At 48.0% G+C, this 22433-nt stretch overlaps 1 protein-coding gene across 4 annotated transcripts in view; it reads left to right on the forward strand.

Annotated features, from left to right (window-relative positions):
• Positions 1–22433, forward strand: part of Sarm1 (sterile alpha and TIR motif containing 1) — a 26504-nt gene continuing 4071 nt past the window's right edge. The window contains exons 1-9 of one of the 4 annotated variants that reach the window (XM_034506378.2): positions 1–785; positions 6233–6851; positions 8508–8720; positions 8983–9074; positions 9181–9416; positions 9576–9705; positions 13999–14101; positions 14175–14364; positions 17455–17511. In XM_034506378.2, the coding sequence (XP_034362269.1) occupies positions 316–785; positions 6233–6851; positions 8508–8720; positions 8983–9074; positions 9181–9416; positions 9576–9705; positions 13999–14101; positions 14175–14324 (2013 nt within the window). In that variant the 5' untranslated portion in view covers positions 1–315 and the 3' untranslated portion in view covers positions 14325–14364; positions 17455–17511. Of the gene's footprint in view, positions 786–6232; positions 6852–8507; positions 8721–8982; positions 9075–9180; positions 9417–9575; positions 9706–13998; positions 14102–14174; positions 14365–17454; positions 18679–22089; positions 22212–22433 lie in introns of those variants that run through there. The other 3 variants (XM_034506379.2, XM_034506377.2, XM_076936218.1) reach the window with 3 other exon arrangements.

Below are 22433 nucleotides of genomic sequence, written 5' to 3' on the forward strand. Positions count from 1 at the left end.
GCGTCAAATCCTTGACTCCGCTACTCAGAGGCGTGATTGCTGTTGAGCATCTCAGCTCCGCGTTGCTGAGGCTGGAGCTGCGCTTTGTTCTGGGCACCGCCGTCTCTACCCTCCCGCGTCCGGTCCATGCTACTCTCTCCCTGCATCCTTTCCTAAGCCGCTGAGTCCCCGAGCTGCCCTCCTCCCTCTGCTTCTAAACTTGTGGCCCAGCGCCCTTATCAGGTCCTGATTTTTTGCTTTCTCCTCCCAAGGCCGGGGTCGCTCCGCCAGGCCCCGCCCCTCGAGGCCTGGCATGTCCCCTGCTGCCCAGCGCCCATGGTCCTGACGCTGCTCTTCTCCGCCTACAAACTGTGCCGCTTCTTCACCATGTCAGGCCCACGGCCGAGTGCCGATCGGCTGACAGTGCCGGGACCGGATCGGAGTGGCGGCGCCAGCCCATGGTGGGCTGCGGGCGGTCGCGGTTCTCGCGAAGTGTCGCCCGGGGTGGGCACCGAGGTGCAAGGCGCCCTGGAGCGTTCGCTACCAGAGCTGCAGCAGGCGCTGTCCGAGCTGAAACAGGCAAGCGCGGCACGCGCTGTGGGCGCGGGCCTCGCCGAGGTTTTCCAGCTGGTAGAGGAGGCCTGGCTGCTGCCTGCCGTGGGCCGCGAGGTGGCCCAGGGTCTATGCGATGCTATACGTCTGGATGGTGGCCTCGACTTGCTGTTGCGGCTGCTTCAGGCACCGGAGCTAGAGACCCGAGTACAGGCCGCACGCTTGCTGGAGCAGATCCTGGTGGCTGAGAACCGGTGAGGGAGAGCGCCGTGAGGTGTGGGGCAGCCAGGGCAGTCGAGGTGGTTGGAGATGGCATCCCATTGCTGATTTTGCCCTAAGCCCATATTTCTCCCCTGCATCTGGGTGCCTTTCTGTGTTACTCTCTCACCAGGCACATGACCTCATTCTGCAGGGTCTGATCAGGAACAGAAAGGGTTTTGTTTTTTTTTTTTTTGTTTTTTTTGTTTTTTTTTTTTTTTTTTTTTTTTTTTTTTTTTTTTTTTTTTTTTTTTTTGCTGGCATGAAATGGTGGAGGCAGAGGAAACTGAGGTATCTTCCCTTCCTCTGTATATGGGAACAGACTATGCTTGACTGCTTCTCCTTTGCCTACCTCCTGAGACTTTCCTTGAACTATTATGAAGCCTTTGGAATGCTCACTTTTCTGGTCTTCTGGTGCCGGAGCAAAACAGGCTGTCACACTCCTAGTCTCGCTGGAAATCTCAGGCTCTCAGCTCAGAATTTTTAGAAGAGTCACTTCCAGCATGCAGCCCTTACAAGTGCCATGGGGTGTTTTTTTTTCTGGCATTTTCGATCACCTTTGATATGTAGAAATTACACAGCTGTTAAAAATGCACAAACAGAACGATTTAGGTTCAGAGACCCAAGGTAGGGTTCTGCTTGCTCAACCACTCTCGTCTAGCATCTCTGTCCTGATTGGGATAGGCCATGAGTATGGAGAACTGGAAAATGGAGTGGGTGCTTGTTGAGTGTTCTGAGGCCCGGTTTGGTTGGTATGGGCTTGGCATGTGGGTCAGGAAGCTAGAACTGGTGGTATCTGTGGAAAGTTGGTACAGGAGACACGATGCAAACATACCGATAAGTTTTCAAGAATGAAAATGACTATCCTCACTATTGACAGCTCTGAGAGGGTAATCTCTATCTAGTGTACAAGTCCCCAAACAGATGGGGATGCCTTTTCAGGACCAAGGACAGGGCACAAATCCCAATATCCCTCATGCTCCTTCCCCAGAAACCTAGGAGCTTTGCTTTCATCCGCCAGGGACAAGCCTGGAAGGGAGAGAAGCGGGGAACACACGGATGTTTATCCTCCGTCCATCAGTCTCCTCGATGCCTTTTTGCCATGCCATCCTGGCAGTTCTGGACTTCCTCAGGGTGTTGCTGCAGCCACTTCCCAGAATTCTAGATCACCGTCTCTCACCCCTGAACTGTCAACAGTGTAGGGCTCTTCAACTCTGGTCCCGTAACACCCAGTGAGGGCACCGCCTAGCTAGCAGCCCTCTAAAGTCACAGGCCACCCCACCAGGGGGACAGAATGAATATAGTGACCATATCTTTGAGGAAGATAAATGGCTTCCTCCAGAATATTGAATGAATAATAGAAGAGACTACTTTTAATATAGAGAAAGAAAACTGTTATATATAAATTCAAAACTTGCAAAGGTGTCCAAAAAATGATACAACGCTAAAAGTTCTCAACAAATCCTCCCCTGTGGAGGAAAACCACTGAGCAAGCTTTTTGTATCTCCTTCCAGAGAGGGGAAGGGCATATATAGGCATTTGCACACATAAATACAATATATATATATATCCTTACTTGGCAGCTGGGATTTGAAACTAGGCCTGTGAATCTCCAAAGACTGTAGCCATTTCATTAGACCCACAATTTCAGAGAACAGAATTGGGAAGTGAATTTACAGTTTTACAACCACCCACAGCTTTACCTTCAGGAAGGTGTCTGGGCATAGGAAAAGACGAGGCTGGAGGCTAAGACTTAGAGGAGGTCAGAACGAGGTTCCAGTTGTGAACTGATGTTCCAGAGTAAGCCCTTCACTTTCCTGGGCCTGAGGTTAGTCCTCTGAAAATATGTTAGATGAGATGGCTTCATTGTTTGTATGTGTATAAATGTGTTGTCTGCATGTATACCTGTGTACCATGCATGTACAGTACCCATAGATGTCAGAAGAGGATGTTAGAACACATGGAACTGGAGTTATAGGGAATCATTAGCAACCATGTGGAGTCTGGACATTGAAACCAGGTCCTCTGGAAGAGCAGTAGTTGCTCTTAATCACAGAACCAACTCTCCAGTCCTGAGATGATTTCTTATGCACATTCTAGACTGGTTAGCCTAGGGTTTACCTGGTCCAAAGTCAAGATAAACGATTTTAAATTCAGAAACTCTGTGACCCTGAGCATGTCATGACCTCTCTCTAACCTTAGCTTTTCTCTTTGGTAAAAGGAGTGCCTGAGTTCCAAAGTCCAGGGTGAATAGCTCAGACCCATTTGTCCACTTGGAGATTGGCTATAAAGAGGCTGAGTGATGAGGTTAGCAAAATTTTACTGACCTAAGAGCATGTCCAGGACTTCGACAGATTGCACCATACACAAATTACAGGCACTGGGGTTACTGTAGCAACCACAAAGCAAGAATTCTGTCCCTGGTTAAGTCAGTCATTGGAAGTAACCTGGCTAGGGGGAGTCACCATTTGTTGAATTAGGTGAGATAGGAAGTCTTCGCCCCTATCTGGAATATGGTCAAGCACACCCTTCCCACAGCAGCTGGTTTCTTAAAGCCTAAACCAGAACTGGGTACTTCCTTCCCGAAGCTCTTGAGTGGCTTCCTGTTTGTTCCAAAGATAAAGTACAGATACCCTGAGGGAGCTGAGAAGACAGTTAGGGCTTATTTCTTCCCCACTCTTTCTTTGGACCCTCTGCTTTAGGGTGGCTAGCTCCCTGGGGGTACCAGCTCTCTGAAAGCTGCAAGCCCATGCATGCACTTGTGTCTGCAGTGGAAGATCCCCTTCTCCTGGCTCACATCCCAACCATCCTTCTGACCTGATAGCTAAGCAACCATCAAATGTGTTTTATGTATCTTGTGAGAGAGACTTTTGCTTCTTTTTCTTTTTTTTATCTTGTGATGCTAAAGATTGAATTCAGGACATTACAAATGTTAAACATTACCATTGACCTGCATCCTCAGCCTGTCTGTCTGTTTGTCTGTCTGTCTTGTCTATCTATTTGAGACAAGGACTCTGTAAGTTGCCTAAACCAGACTACAGCTCACTATGTAGTCTGGGCCTTGAGCTTTCAATTCTCAACTTCGTTTATTTGTTTGTTTGTGGGGTTGTTTTGTTTTGTTTTGAGACAGGGTTTCTCTGTGTAGCTTTGGCTGTCCTGGAACTCACTCTGTAGACCTGGCTGGTCTGGAACTCAAGAGATCCACTGCCTCTGCCTCTGGAGTGCTGGGATTAAAGGCCTGAGCTACCACTTCCAGAGTAGTTCTCAGTTTCTTGAGTAGCTGAGATTATAGATTTGTGTTGCTGTGTCCAGCTTGGTAAAACCTTTAGACTTGTTTTGAGTGCAGGTGTCCTTAATTTACATAAATGATGCTGTATTATGTAGTATGTTTTGTTTCTTTTTCTAACTCTGTGTTAGGGTCATAAGATTCTTCATGTTACATACTGGTGCAAGGCCAACCTGGTCTACCTAGTGAGTTTTAGGACAGCCAGTGCTACACAGAGAAACCCTGTCTAGAAACAAACAAAAACAGCAATTTAAAAAATCCTTCATGTTACAGTGTTATAAATCTGCTCAATCATTCGTTACAGTGAATGAGCACCTGTCTGATTACCCCTGGAGTTGATATTAATGGCTCCAACTTCCTTCTTCATAAATAGAACCTTGTTAAGCACCTTTGTGATATACCCTCAATTGGACTCTGTTTTAGAAGGGATCCCCTGCTCTCCAGAGTAACTGACCCAGTGGGCACTGCTCCCACAATGCTTCAGGACTCTCACAACCCTTCGGCCCTCTGTGTTAGCCCACCTGCTAGGAAATGTTTCTTTTGACTACCAGCCTCCGACTATCAGAAGGTTGGAGTGTCACCTTCTGTTTGCTAATAGACTTTCTTTTTTATATTGTCTAAGACTCTGCCCATTTTCTATTGAATTTGATGCATTCGGTTGTTTTGAGTATTTATTTACACATACTCTATGCATAAGTAAACCCCTTCTTGATTTCCTCTTTCTCCTTATTGATGTTAGGTACTGTGCTTATCTCTGGCCTCCGTCCTCTTCCTTAAACAGGAGAACTCATCAGTGTCAGGACCTTTGCCCTAGCTCCTCTCTCTCTTTGCCTCTCCTCTCTCTCTCTCTCTCTCTCTCTCTCTCTCTCTCTCTCTCACACACACACACACACCCCTTAGGCTCTTCTCTTAACTATTTGCAGGCAGGTTTCTCAATGTTATTTCCCAGATAAAAATCTCTTTAGTCGCATCCCTCCTCCATGACATCATCTAGTTTGCGAACACGGTGCCTTACTACTGTGAATTGGAACATTCATTCGTTGCTTGCTCATCACTGGCCTTATTTGCTTGGGCTGGGTAAGATACAGTCAGGCTTAATCACTATTTAACACCAGCCTCTCTTGTACCAACTTGGGCACACAGTAGGTCCTCGAAAAACATGTGAATGACTGAGTGAATGAATGAGCACACACGGGTCATGGAATGTGAAGAGAGGAATCATTCAAAGGCAAGGTTAAGAGTGGTGTACTTGGCCGGGCAGTGGTGGTGCACGCCTTTAATCCCAGCACTTGGGAGGCAGAGGCAGGCGGATTTCTGAGTTCGAGGCCAGCCTGGTCTACAGAGTGAGTTCCAGGACAGCCAGAACTACACAGAGAAACTCTGTCTCGAAAAGCCAAAAAAGAAAAAAGAAAAAAAAAAAGAAAGAAAGAAAGAGTGCTGTACTTCTAGTAATACATCAAATGACAAATTTACATTTACTGGGTTCTATGTGACTGCTCTGCCCCAAGCACTTTTTATGGATTATCTTTTTAAAGATTTATTTTTGTGTGTGTGTGTGTGTGTGTGTGTGTGTGTGTGTGTGTGCATGTGCGTGTGTTCGGGTGCACTCCAAAACCAGAAGAGAGCAAAGGTTCCCTGGAACTGGAGTTGGGAGCCATGTGGCCTGATAGGGCTGCTGGGAGCTGAGCTCTGGACCTCTTTCCAAGAGCAGCAAGCATTCTGAATGGCTTATGCATCACTCCAGCCTCTTTATGGAATATTGTGTTAGTCCTGGTAATACTTTTATAAGGTAGGCATTACTTTCCCATTCATAAGATGAGGAGACTGAAGTCGAGAAGTGACTATGTTTGCAATGAGTGTTCTATGTTTGCAATTAGAAAGCAGAAGAGAAGGACCCAGGAAGCCACAGGGATCGGCCATAGAATTAAAAGCATCCAACTGTGTTTGGAGAGAGGGTAGAGGCTGTGGTGGCTGTGGCCAGGTTAGTGCGTCTGATAACCAGAGACAGAAGTCAGGCTCAGAGCAGAAAGGTTAATAATACTGTCTGCTATGTCTTTTACGACACTCGTGAGGCCCAGAGATCAGGCCAGGCCTCCATGAGAAAGCCAATCTCCGCAGACTGCAGCCACACGATGTTCTCCTTCTGTCTCTCGGCAGGGACCGCGTGGCACGCATCGGCCTAGGCGTGATCTTGAACCTGGCGAAGGAGCGCGAGCCTGTGGAGCTGGCACGGAGTGTGGCAGGCATCTTGGAGCACATGTTCAAGCACTCGGAGGAGACGTGCCAGAGGCTGGTGGCGGCCGGAGGCCTCGACGCAGTGCTGTACTGGTGCCGCCGCACAGACCCGGCGCTGCTGCGCCATTGCGCGCTGGCACTGGCGAACTGCGCGCTGCACGGGGGCCAGACGGTGCAGCGATGCATGGTGGAGAAGCGCGCCGCCGAGTGGCTCTTCCCGCTCGCTTTCTCCAAGGAGGACGAGCTGCTGAGGCTGCACGCCTGCCTGGCGGTGGCGGTGTTGGCTACCAACAAGGAGGTGGAACGCGAGGTCGAGCACTCCGGCACGTTGGCGCTTGTCGAGCCCCTCGTGGCATCGCTGGATCCCGGCCGCTTCGCCCGCTGCCTGGTGGATGCCAGTGACACAAGCCAAGGTCGTGGACCAGACGACCTGCAGAGCCTGGTGCTGTTGCTCGATTCGTCTCGTTTGGAGGCTCAGTGCATAGGGGCATTCTACCTGTGCGCCGAAGCTGCCATCAAGAGCCTACAGGGAAAGACCAAGGTACTGGTGTTAGGGAAGGGAAGCTCAAGGGTTAGAGAGAGTCTGGGAAGGTTTCTCAGAGGAAGCGATCTGCAACTGGGATTTGGAGTACTTGTAAGAATGAAGTGAAGCATACTCAGGGGTGGGGGCGTATGTCTGCAGCGGCAGGCAGATACCTGCGACTTTGAGGTTACCTGGTCTACATACATATCGAGTTCCAGGCCAGCCAGGGCCTTTAAAAAAAATTATAAGAAATAGGTGGGGCAGGCAGAAGGTAGAGGGACCAGCCATTTTGGCCTTGAAGGTAAGATGTACTTGGCCTTTGGGAACAAGAGGAAGATACTGAGAGGTTTTGAAGTAGGAGATCCTCGATTTGTTGTTGTTGTTGTTTTGTTTTTCAAGACAAGGTTTCTCTGTGTAACTTTGGCTCTCCTAGACCTCACTCTGTAGATCAGGCTGACCTCGAACTCAGAGATCTGTCTCTGAGTGCTGCCTCCAGAGTGCTGGGAATAAAGGCCTGCATCACCACTGCCCCGAAAATCCTCAATTAAAAAAAAATTATATATATATATATATATATATATATATATATATATATATATATATGTTCGTTGGTATTTTGCCTGCATGTATGTCTGTGTGAGGGTGTCAGAAGCCCTCAAACTGGAGTTATAAACAGGTGTTGAGTGGCCATGACTAGGAATTAAACCCTTGTCCTCTGGAAGAGTAGCCAGTGCTCTTAACTGCTGAGCCATGTCTTCAGCCAAGAGAGCTTCTCTTTCTACAGAGATCAGCCTGGCTGCTATAGAAGTGGGTATGACAAGGGTGACTCTAGGCTGTTGTGGATATTGGGGGGTGCAAACTAAGAAAGTGGAGGAAGGAGCCAGGTGGTAATAGAGGTAGACAGATCTCTGTGAGTTCAAAGCCAAACTCATCTACAGAGTGAGTTCCAGGACAACCAATGCTGCAGAGAAATCCTGTCTCAAAAACAAACAGGCAAGCAAAGCAGGAAGAAAGGAAGAAAGTGGAAGAAGGGAAGGGTGTGGACAGATAAAGGATTGATGCTCAGAAAACGGAGCAGGGGCTGGAGTATGAGAAGGTAAACTGAGTAAGAGATCACAGTGAGGGGGGATTCCGGTGGATTTGGGTGCCCAGTAGATATCCAGTTAGGAAGCTTCAGTGGACAGTTAGACACCTAGAGTATGGAAAATAGATGACAGACAACTGGATTCAGAGCCTTGAGGTAGGACCTCCGTGTATCAGCTAAATAATGGCTATCTGAGACACAGAGCCCCACCCCCAACCCCCCAGCCCAGGATCTAAACCACAGCACTTCCTACCTCCTTGACTTACTGTGTGACCCTGAGCGGCTGGCTTCCTCCTCTGGGCCATGTTTTTACTCTTTTGGAAAGCTGAGGGAGTCCACAGCACCGGCTCTTGCCCTCCTCACGGGATTAGTGAGAGTTTCATTACAAAGAGCTTGTGGGCTTTCTTCTTCAAACAGTACAGGTTTAAGACTGTCACTACACTATCAATCTCTTTTGCATTCCTCTGGGGTCCCTTGGGAGTTGGTGACAGCGGTGAACAGGGAGGGGAATCCCTGCTCAGCATTACAAGGCAACGCTGACCTGGCAGCTGGGGAGCTGGGATAAGGCGCCCTTATCCTTCCTTCCTAAGGTGTTCAGCGACATCGGCGCCATCCAGAGCCTGAAACGCTTGGTTTCTTACTCAACAAATGGCACCACGTCGGCGCTGGCCAAGCGGGCACTGCGCCTACTGGGCGAGGAGGTGCCAAGGCGCATCCTGCCCTGCGTGGCCAGCTGGAAGGAGGCTGAGGTCCAGACCTGGCTGCAGCAGATCGGCTTCTCCCAGTACTGCGAGAACTTTCGGGTAGAGCTGCGGGCAATCACCTCCTCCTACACTGAAAGGGTGCATCCCCGAGGGTCGTGCGGCCTCTGGGGGTGTCCTGAGCACAGGCATCCGCGTGCCCTCTAGGCTTCACGCCAGTTGCACCAAGGTGGCCTTTTAGGGGTGGGAAACCCATGTTCAGCCACCTTCAGGGTCCCGTCAGTCTTCACTGCCACCTCCTGTTCCTTCCCCTTGCATCTTGGGGTCGCGGGGAGAGCCTTCATCACACCTACCCCTCCCCCAGGATCAGCAGGTAGATGGTGACTTGCTTCTACGACTCACAGATGAAGAACTCCAGACAGACCTAGGCATGAAATCAAGCATCACCCGCAAGAGGTAAGGATCCCCCAGCCAGTCTTATCCAGCTGGGTCTTATCTAGCCCCTGTTCATCTGTTAGCACCCTTAGCATCAGAACTGCATAGTCTTTTACCTCCTGGGCAGGTTCTTTAGGGAGCTCACGGAGCTCAAGACCTTCGCCAGCTATGCTACTTGCGACCGCAGCAACCTAGCGGACTGGCTGGGCAGCCTGGATCCTCGCTTCCGCCAGTACACCTATGGCCTGGTCAGCTGCGGCCTGGACCGCTCCCTGCTGCACCGCGTGTCAGAGCAGCAGCTCCTGGAGGACTGTGGCATCCGCCTGGGGGTGCACCGCACGCGCATCCTCTCTGCAGCCAGAGGTAAGTGAGCACACCTGGGAAACCCACTCCAGTTCCAATCCTGAAAGGGAGGGGAGAACCAGGCTGGAGATGCAGAGCCTCCCCTGAGGAGGAGTGTCTGCCTGGGTTAGACTGGGCTCTGAGGTTGTAAAGATCAGTCTGCTTTCTTTTGTCCATAAGGAATCCTCTACCGGAGATGGGTACCAGAACAGGAGGAAAGAGGTAGACAGTCACCAGGTGGCCACAGTAAGAAGCATTCTTGGGACTCGTGTGGAGCCCAGAGGAATCATTGCCTATCTTGGTCACCCAGGTTCAAACTTGGGGGGGGGGGGGGTTGTCCGGGCTTTGAGGGAAGAGGGCAGGGAGAACAGGAAGGACAGCCAGGCAGGGGCGGCTTGAGCAAGCGTGGAAACAGGTAGGATAGTACATGGGTACTATCGGTGGGACATTTGAGTTTGGGGTTAGGGTAAGGTGGCCGGGGTTATCCTGTATCCAACTGCTCACAAAGTCTGAGTTCCGGTGGGGTGTCCCAGCAGAGCCTGGGGCAGTGGCAGCTCCTTTTTCTTACTGACTTATTTTCACTGAACAATTTACTCTTTAGCACTTATGGGTCAGTAACTATATCTCCCAGGTATCACAGTCATGTTTTTTAAACAATTTCTTTTTTTTTAAAGATGGATTTATTTTTATTTATTTGAGTACATTGTAGATGTCTTCAAACACACCAGAAGAGGGCATCAGATCCCACCACAGATGGTTGTGAGCCACATGTGGTTGCTGGGAATTGAACTCAGGACCTTTGGAAGAGCAGTCAGTGCTCTTAACCACTGAGCCATCTCTCCAGCTCCCACAGTCATGTTTTTTTTTAAAGATTGATTTTTATTTTATGTGCATGAACGTGTATATGTTTGTATACCTCATGAGCTTCTGGTGCCTATAGAAACCAGAAAAGGGCATCAGAGCCCCTGGAACTGGAATTACAAATGGTTGTGAGTCACCATATGAGTGCTGGGAACTGGATCTGGGTTCTCTAGAAGAACAGCCAGTGTGCTTAACTTCTGAGTCATCTCTCAAGACCTTGTAGTAAGCTTTTAACATATAATCTCATAACTGTGAGGTGCCCAAGGCTATACAGGGCTATATAAACTGATCCTGTCTCAAAAACCAAAACAAAACAGACAACCCAATTATTTTATTACCATTCAGTATTTTAAATTAACTTTTAAAACTTTTTAAAGAATAAAAAGAGGCTCCGAGGGATGGTGAGATGTCTCAGTGGATAAAGGCTCTTGTCGCCAAGCCTGATGACATCCATGACCCACATCATAGGAGAGAATATGCTCCCACAAGGTGCCCTCTGACCTCCCCAGGCACTGTGTGGCACCCCACCCCCATGTATGGTTTTTTATTTGTTTGTTTGGTTGGTTGGTTTAGGGTTTTTTTTGTTTTGTTTTAGATTTTTTTTTTTTTTTTTTGGTTTTTTTTTTTTTTGTTTTTTTGGTTTGTTGTTTGGTGGGGTTTTTTTTTTTATTTTTGGGTTTTTTTTTTTGTTTTTTTTTTTTGAGACAGGGTTTTTCTGTGTCTGTCCTGGTACTCAATTTGTAGACCAGGCTGGCCTCGAACTCATAGAAATGCACCTGCCTCTACCTCCTGAATGCTGGGATTTAAACATGGCAGTGTCCAGCTCGAGGTGTTTTGAAAAGCTTGTAATCAAACGTTTCCATCATAGGTTTTAATTTTAGAGATAATAAAATGAAAACAGAATCTGAACACATTTCCCAAGGTTATAAAAGCCATTAAACGACAACTGGGATTTGAGCCCATTTTTTTTTTTTTTTTTTTGCATCCTAAACAGACAAATGTGTGTGGGTGTTAATTATGGATCTCATTAGAAGATGAGTCCACTTCACTTTATCCATCCACTAGGCAAGAACATATCATGCACCTCTGTGGCGCCAGGGACTGTCTCTCCTGCTTTAAGGAAAGTCACGGCTCCTGTAACTCCAGGATTCCTTTTGTTGCTGTCCTTTCTTTGCTTTGTTTTCATTAATTTTTGAGACAGAATCTCTCTCCATAGCTTTGGAGCAGGATGACCTTGAACTTCAGAGATCCACTTGCCTCTGCCTCTCAAAAGCTGAGACTAACAGTGTGTGCCATCTCATCTGGCTAGGATTTTTTTTCTTTTTTTAAAAATAAGGTTCTAAAGCAAAAATAATTACTACTCTGGGAAATAAGGAACTATGAAATCTTCATTTTTTGTTTTGTTCTGTAATTTTTTAAAAAAATATTAATTAATTAGTTAATCAATTATTTAATTTTGGTTTTTCGAGACAGAGTTTCTCTGTGTAGCCCTGGATGTCCTGGGACTCACTCTGTAGACCAGGCTGGTCTCGAACTCAGAAATCCACCTGCCTCTGCCTCCTGAGTGCTGCTACCACAGCCTACTGTTTCATTTTGTTATTTTGTATGTGTGTAACTCCTTTGTATGTCTGCACGTGTGTTTGTGCATGTGGAGTCCAAAGGCCAATGCTGGAGTAGCTTCTTCCTCTATTGCTTGTCACTGGTTGTTTGGTTGTTTGTTTTGAGACAGGGTCTCACTATGTAGCCCCACTGGTCTGAAAGTCACTAAACAAATCAAGGCTGGCCTCAAACTCACAGAGATCTTGCCTGTCTCCCAGTGCTGCGCTTGAATTGTGTGCCACGGCAACTACATGATCTTTTTTTTTGAGACAGCGTCTCACTGAATTCAGAGTTCACCTGGCTAAGCTAGGTGACAGTTGGCTCTGGAGATCTTTATTTTTGTTTTTTGTTTTTTGTTTTTGTTTTTTGAGACAGGGTTTCTCTGTGTAGCTCTGGCTGTCCTGGAACTCACTCTGTAGACCAGGCTAGCCTCAAACTCAGAAATCCGCCTGCCTCTGCCTCCCAAGTGCTGGGATTAAAGGCGTGCATCACCACCGCCCGGCGTGGAGATCCTTTTTCTCCACCCTCTTCCCTTCTGCAGTGCCAGGGTTACAGGTATGACCACCATGCACATTTTACATTCTTCATGCTTTGTCATCTTTGTTGTTGTATGTGTGTCATATTGCAGCTTGAGTCCTTGCACTCGAGAAGCAACCACACCTCCACTGAGCTGAGTTCCCTAGCCATGCAGTTTGCTCTCTTATTTTATTACATTTACTTAGCTTTGTGTGTGTGTGTGTGTGTGTGTGTGTGTGTGTGTGTGTGTGTGTGTGTGTGTGTGAAAGAGAGAGAAAAAGTGTATGTGAGACTGTGTGAATGTGTGCAAGTGTGTGTGTGAGTGAATGAGCATGAGTGTGTGTGTGTGTGTGTGCGTGTGTCAGTGTTAGGTGGCACACATGCTACAGTACATGGTGGAAGTCAGAAAACAGCTTTTGTGTCCCTGGGATTGGACTCAGGCTGCCAGGCTTGGTGGCAAGTGCCTTTACCCACTGAGCCATCTTACTGACCCATGTAGTTTTTAAAAATAGGGGCAAAGACCTACTCAGAGGGTGATTTTAGGAAGCTCCTCCTGACGACGTAACAGGATGGATAATACTAAATGGCTTGTGGTACACCCATCGAGGAGGCTGCTGTCCCAGATGTCGAGTGGGTAGAAGGAAGAAGACACAGAGCCAGGAGCCTGGTGCCGAGTACTATGCAGCAGCTCCACGAGGCAGAGTTTACTCTGGTCGTTCCTGCTATGACCCCAGTGCTGAGGATGGCAGCTAGCATCCAGTACAAGCTTAGTGAACTAATGATCCCTGCCTGCAGTATTTTGACTTGACTTATAATCTCTCTCTTGTCTCAGTGTGTGTGTGTGTGTGTGTGTGTGTGTGTATGTATCAGACAGGGTCTTGTGTAGTTCAGTCTGCTCTTAAACTTGCTGTATAGCTGAGACTAGCCTTGAACTTGTGATCTTTCTGCCTCTACCTCCCAGCACTGGGATGACACACCGCTGCACCTTGGCTGCAGCTTTTCCCCTCCGTGGTGACGTGGAAGCATGGCTTCACTTTTACTTTCATCACAGTGTTCAGAAAACTAGGTTTTGTGAGGCAGGCTTTGATGCTTCTGCTTAGCTGCAGACTAACGTAGCTGCTCTGGGACCCCTGTGAGGTAGGCTAGGCGATGTTAGCACATCCAGGTGTAGCCATATACCTTCCCTTGCAGCAGTTTATAGTCACCAAGGATGTCTCAGGTGACTATACTACTATATACACTACTATAAACTGAGGGGTACCGGCATTTACCAACTAAAATATTAGGCAGGGGCTGAGGCAGAAGCCTGGGTTTCCAGTAAGAGTGAGGAAGAAGCAGGGGTGGGTTAACGTAGATTCAATTTGGAGTGCTTGTGGGCAACGAGCTAAGCTAGTCTGCAGTTCAGAAGGAAAGAAAAGCTAGAGATTCATGTCAGTGTCCCAAAAGCTCAGATTCTCCCTGCCCAGGGCTCGATGAGAGGTAACAACCCTTTCTGAAGCAAGTTACTTTGTCCAGATTGGCCTGAGAAGTTTAAGTAGACAGGGACTAAATCTCCAGGATGATGGACCTCATGATAAGTTGTGGGGAAGGGCCACCCTCACCTCAGTGTCTCTTTCCTTGGCTCCAGAAATGCTGCATTCGCCGCTGCCCTGTACTGGGGGCAAGCCCAGTGGAGACACCCCAGATGTCTTTATCAGCTACCGGCGGAACTCAGGTTCCCAGCTGGCCAGGTGAGCTGGCAGGTGGGTGGGCAGGTGGCTGGGGTTTGGGGCCAGGCCAAAGTGTTGACCCTGTCCCCTGCAGCCTCCTGAAGGTGCACCTGCAGCTGCATGGCTTCAGTGTCTTCATCGATGTGGAGAAGCTGGAAGCTGGGAAATTCGAGGACAAACTCATCCAGAGTGTCATGGCAGCTCGAAATTTTGTACTGGTGCTGTCTGCTGGAGCGCTGGATAAGTGCATGCAGGACCATGACTGTAAAGACTGGGTGCACAAGGTAGGTGCTGGCCTGGGCCCCTGTGCTGAAACATCACCCAGGGTGAATGGCTCGAGGCTTTCCCTCATCCCTTGTAGTCTGCACACCCAGCCACGATCAATTCCCAGCTCGGTTTTTTTTTCATCTACAAAGTAGGACTGACTGACCTGTCTTATCCATTTATAGGTTTGTAGAGTGAGATTGGGGAGGGATATAATAATACTTGAGCCGGGCAGTGGTGGTGCACACCTTTGATCCCAGCATTTGGGAGGCAGAGATGGATCTCTGTGAGTTTGAAGCTAGCCTGGGCTATACAGTGAGACCATGTGTCAATAAAATAAAATTAAAAACTGGAAAAAAAAACCCACTGTAAAATATTGCCCACAATGACTAATGTAAACACTAAGCCAGGGCTGGGATGATCGGGGCAGGCTTCATGGAGGAGGCAGAACTTAAGAAATGTACTAAGAATGCTAGTTAGGGGCTGGAGAGATGGCTTGGTGGTTGAAAGCATGTGCTGCTCTTACAGAAGACTGGCGTTCCAAGCACGTCAGGCTGTGCACAGCCTCCTATGACTTTCTCTCTAGGGGATCCAACATCTTCTTCTGGCCTCTGAAGGTACCTGCAAATATCCATACACAGACATATACACACAGTTAAAAAAATGTGTCACAGACTTGACCTGAGTTTAGGCTGAAGGTCAGAGGTGCAGCATGCTTGTAACACGGGGATCAGACAGGCTGCGGTTTGAAATCTGCCTGACTTTAAAGCCCACGCTCTTTCTTTGAACCTGCATCATGTTCCGTGACAGAACTGAGAGAGTGTTAGGGATTCAGCTGACCTGAGAGATAGTCGAGAGAATTTCGCATCCAGGGGTGTCATGTAGGTGGCTTGAAACTGGCCACAGTGGGAGTATTTACACCAAAGAGATTGGCAAGCATCACGAAGTGGGGCTGGGAGGGCTTTGTGTGGTTGGGTTGGTTGCTTTTGCTCCCTGTGGAGAGCAAATTATTACACATTCACCAGGATCCCACTTGCTAGGTAAGAACTATGGAGCCAGGGTACAGAGTGTCTAAGGGAGGGAGACCAGCCACGAGAACTGGCTCAGCACGTGAAGGCACCGGCTGCCAAGCCTGCCAATCCAAGTTCGGGTCCTGGATCTTACATGGTGGAAGGAGAGAACTGGCTTTTGTACAGTTGCCTTCAGACCTCCATACATATTCTGTTGCGTGTGTGCACATGTACACACACACACACACACACACACACACACACACACACAAATGTAATTCTTGGGTTCCCCCCCCTCCAAGTAATGATAATGTTTTTCTTTGCCTGCTGTAGCCCATTTTAGCTCCCAAATAAATAGAAACCTAATAAATTTATTAAGAAGCAGCAGGGATTATGCTGGGCTCATCTATTCTAACCCTGTGTGTCTACCTACTTCCCAGCCACTTGGTCCTCTACCTGCATCTGAGTCTTGCCCTGGCTCGCTCTGGTCCATGTGTGCCCTTGTGGCTGTTCCCACATCAAAACCTCACGGCCAATCCTCCTGCTCCTTCTCCTCCTGGTCAATCTCTTTTCTTCTTCTCTCTCTTTTTGCCTGGGAGCCCTGTCACCCCTCACTGGGACTGGAAGTCCCACCCTATTCTGTTCTGCCCAGCCATAGGCTGAATGATCTCTCTATTAACCAATCAGAGGTGATGGAAAAGAATTTTTACACATCTTCGAGATAGGAGATGCTCCAAGTATCATGACAATGCCAACATCTGGACTGCAGCCAGATATCTGGGCACAGCAAATAGCATCTAAATACACAGTGCACAATACCATCCCCCAACACACACACACACACACACACACACACACACACACACACACACACACAGAGTTTCATATATGCGAGGTAAAACCTGCATGCAATACTCTAGGAGGCAGAGAGTCCACATTAAGTGTGGTAGGTTCTTGGCTTGTTGCTGCCATAAGATACTGGCAGAAGCAAGCCAGGGCCAGCAGGGTTCATTTTAGTCTGCATTTGAGTATTATACTCCATCATAGTGGGGAAGGCATGGCAGGAGGAGCTTGAGGCAGCTGGTCACATTCTGTCTGCAGTCAGGAGGCAGAGCATGATTAATTCTGTTTCTTGGCCAACACCCACCCCTTGTGTGTGTGTGCGTGCACGCGCGCTCATGTACATGCACACAGTCTAGAATTGAAGCTTAGGGAATAATGTTACCCAGTTTTAGAATGAATCTTCCTGTCTCAGTTAACCCAACCAAGATAACCCTCACCAGAGATATGGCTAGGGTTAACCTAATCTAGGGTTAACCTAATCCCTCACAGATATGCCCAGAGGCTTGTCTCCTAGGTAATGCTAGATCCAGTCAAGTTGAAAATCAATTTTAGCCACCATACAAGGGGAGGTCCTAGGGCAGTGTGTGTGAGGATAAACACGGTGTGCCATCCAGATGGGCAGTGGGAAAGAGGCTGAGCCCTAGAGGCTATGAAAGAGGTGCTGAATCTGGAGCCTGGTTCCTGGAGAATGCATGAGACCAGGAAGATGTCTCCCAGGAACGTGACTGAAGATGCTGAGTAGGTGACAGGCAACCTTCTGGGGTGATGGGAATTGTCTATGAGTGCCAGGACAGTTCAGACCTGCTGTGCCTGTGTCATGTCCCTGGAGCCCAACACTGTGCATAGAACAACGGAGACTTTAGAAGAGTTAATGGAACAATTGAACCAATGAGTAAACAGAGTATGTGTGATTCTGATATGTATCTGCTGGGTTGGCTTGGTAGCCAAGCACCCTATCACTGAGCTACACAGTGACTTTATCTCTTTATTGACCAAGCTGTAAGTCTAGGCAGTGACCAATTGCACTGTCTCTGGTTCTGTGTAACCCTGGGTAGAACAAATGTCTAAAAGTCCCTCCAATAAGTGGCAGGGCTGGGACTCTCTCAGGAGCTGTGCAGAGGCAACAGGGCTTGGATGACAGCCCAGGATGGACTTGGACTCTGAAGGCTTAATCTGGCGCCCTCTGGGGCTGCATGTTTGAGGGACTTGGGGAGAAGCACCTCCCGCTCTTCGGCATTTCTTCTCGTCATCTTACAGATGACAAGGCTCCAGGAGACCAACCTGGGTGAAAGCTACATACATTCTCTTCCCAGGCTCCAGCATTGGGGTTGGTGAGGAAGGAGCATCCAGGCAAGTGGTAGGTATGGCTTGCTCCTTGGATTTTGTCCCAAAGACTCTGTCATTCTTTTTGGTTGTTTGCAGTGCCTAATTGTCTCTGGTTTTCATACTCCCTTCCTGGAAGCCACATTTAATGGCTAATCAATATACAATCCCACAAGTGAACTGCACTTTAAAAAGTCCTGTCCCTGAGGCTCCCCTTAGAAGACAAAACCCATTCGATAAGTGCTTACCATGTCAACATTAACAGTGAGTAGTGTCCCCAGAAGAATAGCTTGTCAGGCAGCATTGCCCTCTGCACTTTACAAGAAGGAGCCCATTATTTCCTTTTTTAAAAAAAATTGTATTTTTTTTTCTTTTTTGGAGATAAGGTATAGCTGTGCATAGCCCAGGCTAGCCCCTAATCACAGTCTTCCTCACCTTAGTCTTCTCTTGTTCTAAGTTACAGTCCTGGGCCACCACACCCCACTGAACTGCTCCTTAAATACACAGTTTTTAAGTGCTAAATCCCGCTATGATCACTTGCTGTGGAATGTAGCCATTATTCCACACAGCAATCCAGTAAGATCATTAACTGTCATTAGCTCTGTTTTACATATTAGAAAACAGACTTTGAAAGCCCATTATTTTTGTTTTAGGTCACAAAGCCTGTGTCAGAGATTCCACATATTCCTTACTTTTCTCAAGGTTGTAACCAAATACTGGACAAAAAGGAACTTGAGGGAAGAAAGGTTTATTGTGACTCATGATGCAGGGACTACATCCATCATGGCTGCAAAAGCCAAGAGGCAAGATCAGCCCCTGTCAGTAGCAGGAGGAGGGTGCTAGCTCTCATCTCTGGATGGGGGAGGAGTAGGGAGGTTGCCATTCAACTGGCTTTCTTCTTCCCCTGCCCTTATATTGAGTCTAGGACCACAGCCCGTGGAATGGTGCCAGCCACATTCAGGGCAGTTCATCCCCCACTGCAAACATCCTCAGACATACCCAAGAGTATGTACCTCCCCAATGGCCTAGGTTAGTCTGTTTACTGTGTGTCCATCTCTGGGTGTGTCTGTCTCTTGGTGTGTATCTATGTGTATGTGTGTGTCTCTCTGTGTGTGTGTGTATCTGTGTCTCTCTCTGTCTCTGTCTGTCTCTCTCTCTGTGTGTGTGTGTGTGTCTGTCTCTCTCTCTCTCTCTCTCTCTCTCTGTGTGTGTGTGTGTGTGTGTGTGTGTGTGCATCTTTGTATGTCTGAGTACAGGTACCATAGCACAATAAGGAAGTTGGGAACAACCCACAAAGAATTACTTCTTTCCTTCTACCGTGAAAGGGACTGAACTCAGGGTGACAAGCTCTGTGGCAAACATCTTTACCAGCTGAGGCATCTCATTGGCCCTCTCAGTATTTTTAACCCAATAAAGCCAACAATCAAATTAAGCTGTTGTAGTCAATGTGAACCTGGATCTTTTGATTTCAGAATGCAGCCCCCAACTGCTATGTGCGTCGCTGCATTTATTCACCGGTTCGGCCAGGGGTTAAGAAGGGCTGCCTATGAGCAGGGCTTTGTGAGAGATGATAGGAAATATGAGAAACATGTGTGACCCCTGCCCTGAACCATCTTGTGACACCACGGAGAAAAAAAATATGAAGTAAATTACCCCCGAATTAGATGAGGTTTGTAACTGTTCCATGAGCAGCAGAGCCTGTGGGGATCCGCACAGGAGATCTGACTTGATCAGAGGTGTGAAGGCTCTTTTGGGAAGTACTGATTGAGCTCAGACCAAAACCATGAGTGGACACAGGCGAGAGAGCAAGGGACCATGCTCTAGGCAGAGTACACAGCACATGCAAAGGTCCTGCGCAGGGAAAGAGACAGAAAACGGAAGGAGCTGCAAGCTCTGACTAGGAGGACAGTGCAGGGGTGGAGTGTGACAGTGGGCTGTGGCTGACTGTACTGGGTCTTGTGGGCCACATTAAGGACACAGAACTTTATTCTAAAAGCCATGTCAAGTCCAGAAATGAGATGTCAGATTTTTCACACAATGGCCCCCAAGGCCCACTGGCCAGCCTAGTGTACCTGGTGACTTCCAGGCCAAGGAGAGACTGTAGTGGTTTGAATAGGAATGGCCCCCATAGACACGTGTGTTTGAATGTTTGGCCCATGGGGAGTGGCACTTTTAGGAGGTGTGGCTTTGTTGGAGTAGGTGTGGCATTGTTGGAGGAAGTGTGTCATGTGGGGGCAGGCTTTGAGGTCTATGCTAAAGGTACGCCCAATGTGGCACACAGTCTCCTGCTGCTGGCTGGTCTGGTTGTAGAATTCTCAGCTCCTCCTCCAGGGCCATGTCTACCCCCACACCTCCATGCTTCCTGCCAAAATGATAATGGACTAAGCCTCTGAAACTGTAAGCCAGCCCCAATTAAATGTTCTTTTTAAAATAAGAGTTGCTGTGGTCATGGTGTCTCTTCACAGCAACAGAAACGCTAAAACAGAGACCTTGTATTAATAGAGGCAGTGGTGGCACCTGTCATTGTTCGCTGTCTGTTGCTGGGACATATGTCCTATGCTCAAATGCAATTTAGGAAAGGAAAGATTGAATTGCTTACAGGTTCACCTCAGGGGAAACTGAGGCAGGAACAGAAACAGAGACCATGGAAGAATGCTGCTTACTGGCTTGTTCTACCCGCAGTCCTATACCACTCAGGACCACCCGCCCAGGGGCGAGGCGACACTGCCTCCAGTGGTCTGAGCCTTTCCAGATCAATCATTAGTCAAGAAAATGCCCTGCAGACTTGCCTACAGCCAATCTGACTGGAACATTTCCTTAGTTAAGGTTCCTTTTCCCAGATAACTCTAACTTGTGTCAAGTTAACAAAACTGGGACTATTTACCCCTTGACAACTTGTTATAGTAGCATATCAGTATTAAACCCTAGCTTTTCTTGTTTATCTCCAAGATCTCATTAATATCAACACGACAATATAAAACACATTCCAACTTTTAAAATCCCATCTTTTAAAATGCCTGAAAAGCCAGGCAGTGGTGGTGCATGCCTTTAATCCCAGCACTCGGGAGGCAGAGGCAGGCGGATTTCTGAGTTCGAGGACAGCCTGGTCTGCAGAGTGAGTTCCAGGACAGCCAGGGCTACAGAGAAACCCTGTCTCGAAAAACAAACAAAAAATTAATTAAAATGCCACTTGGGAGGCAGAGGCAGGCGGATTTCTGAGTTCGAGGACAGCCTGGTCTGCAGAGTGAGTTCCAGGACAGCCAGGGCCACAGAGAAACCCTGTCTTGAAAAACAAACAAAAAATTAATTAAAATGCCTGAAAAAAATCAAAACCTAAAGTCTAATCTCTTTTGTAAAACTCCAACATCTCTCTTGAGCCTTCAACTGAGGGCTCCTGTGAAATAAGACACAAATTATGTTCTTTCTCTAAGAGGGAAGAACCTCTCACAGCCAAATTCAAAGCAAACCCAAAAACCCAACAGTGTGAATAGCTCAGTGTTCAACATCTTGAACTTATGATTTTCTGGGCTCCAAATGGTTTGATCAGCTTCTCTTCTCTGACCTTCTCCCTTTCCCACCCCCACCCCCACACACTAAATAGACAGACAGACAGACAGACAGACAGACAGACAGACAGACAGACAAGCAAACAAATCCATCTCCAAAATGATCTAAGGAAGAGAGGCCCAGTGGCAGAGCTTTGATGCTCTCTGGGCACCATCTCCCTGGGCTCTGTCTCTCTGGTCTATGGACCACGCTGGAAGCTCTTCAGACCCCACTGCTGAGGGATCTTGTGGAGATTCTAGACAGCATGACTGATGAAATTGTGGCCACTGGGACTGTACTCATTCTGCAGCCCCTCCTAAAAAGTTGATGGGTCTCCAAAGTCCTAAGCCTCGGGCTGTGGTTGGCCTTTCTGGTGCCCAACACCCACCAGAAATTCTCTAGGCCACTTCTTCCTGTCCAACCTCTGGCTAGGATCATTACAATAGTAAAAAGACACTCGGGACTCCAGTAGTTTTAGGCGCTCTAGGCCTGCCTGTCCTGGGATAAAGACTAAAGATTTATATACTGTGAAAGCTGAGAGAAGTCAGGGTGAATTCTCAAACCAGTGTGTTGCCCCCACTCAGTCTCAAGCTAAGGGTCCTTTCATACCTGCCTAGCTCCAGGGCCGCTGTATGGGATGGGGGGTCTTGTATTAATCAGATCTCCACCATGTGACAAAACACCCAAGGATATCAAAAAGGAGGAAGATTTACTTTGGCCCATGGTTTCTGAGCTTTTTGGTCCGTGGTCACTGGCCCTATTGCCTTGAGTCCAGCTCTGAAGCAGAACATTCACGGTGGCCAAGAGGCTCAGAGTAGAAAAGGGAAGGTTCTGCAGAACCTTTCCAGGTAACCCTCTTCCCACCTCCATGCCCCCCCCCCCATTACCTCCTTTATCCAATTTGTCCCCACATCCTGAAGTCTCAGCCATGTCCCAACAGCACTGAGGACAGAACATCCAAGACATGGGCTTTTGCAGGGGCTATTCAAAATAAAACTCAGTTTCTCTTTCTTCTTTCTTCAGGAGATTGTGACTGCTCTAAGCTGTGGCAAGAACATTGTACCCATCATTGATGGCTTTGAGTGGCCTGAGCCTCAGGCACTGCCTGAGGATATGCAAGCTGTACTCACCTTTAATGGCATCCAGTAAGTTAAGGAGGAAACGGTGTGTGTGTGGTGGGAGTGTATGTGTGGTGTATGTATGGTATATGTGTGTGTGTGGCATGTGTGGGGAGGTATGTGTGTGGCATATATATGTCTGTGGGGTGTGTGTGTGTGTCACCCAGACCATCAGCAGCACCTGGGTGAAGCAAACGGCCCTGGCCCACAAAGCCTCTACCCACCCTCTGACCCGTTTTGCCCTCTGTG

The sequence above is a fragment of the Arvicanthis niloticus genome, chromosome 6, assembly GCF_011762505.2.
Source record: "Arvicanthis niloticus isolate mArvNil1 chromosome 6, mArvNil1.pat.X, whole genome shotgun sequence".
In the NCBI taxonomy this organism is placed as follows: domain Eukaryota; kingdom Metazoa; phylum Chordata; class Mammalia; order Rodentia; family Muridae; genus Arvicanthis; species Arvicanthis niloticus.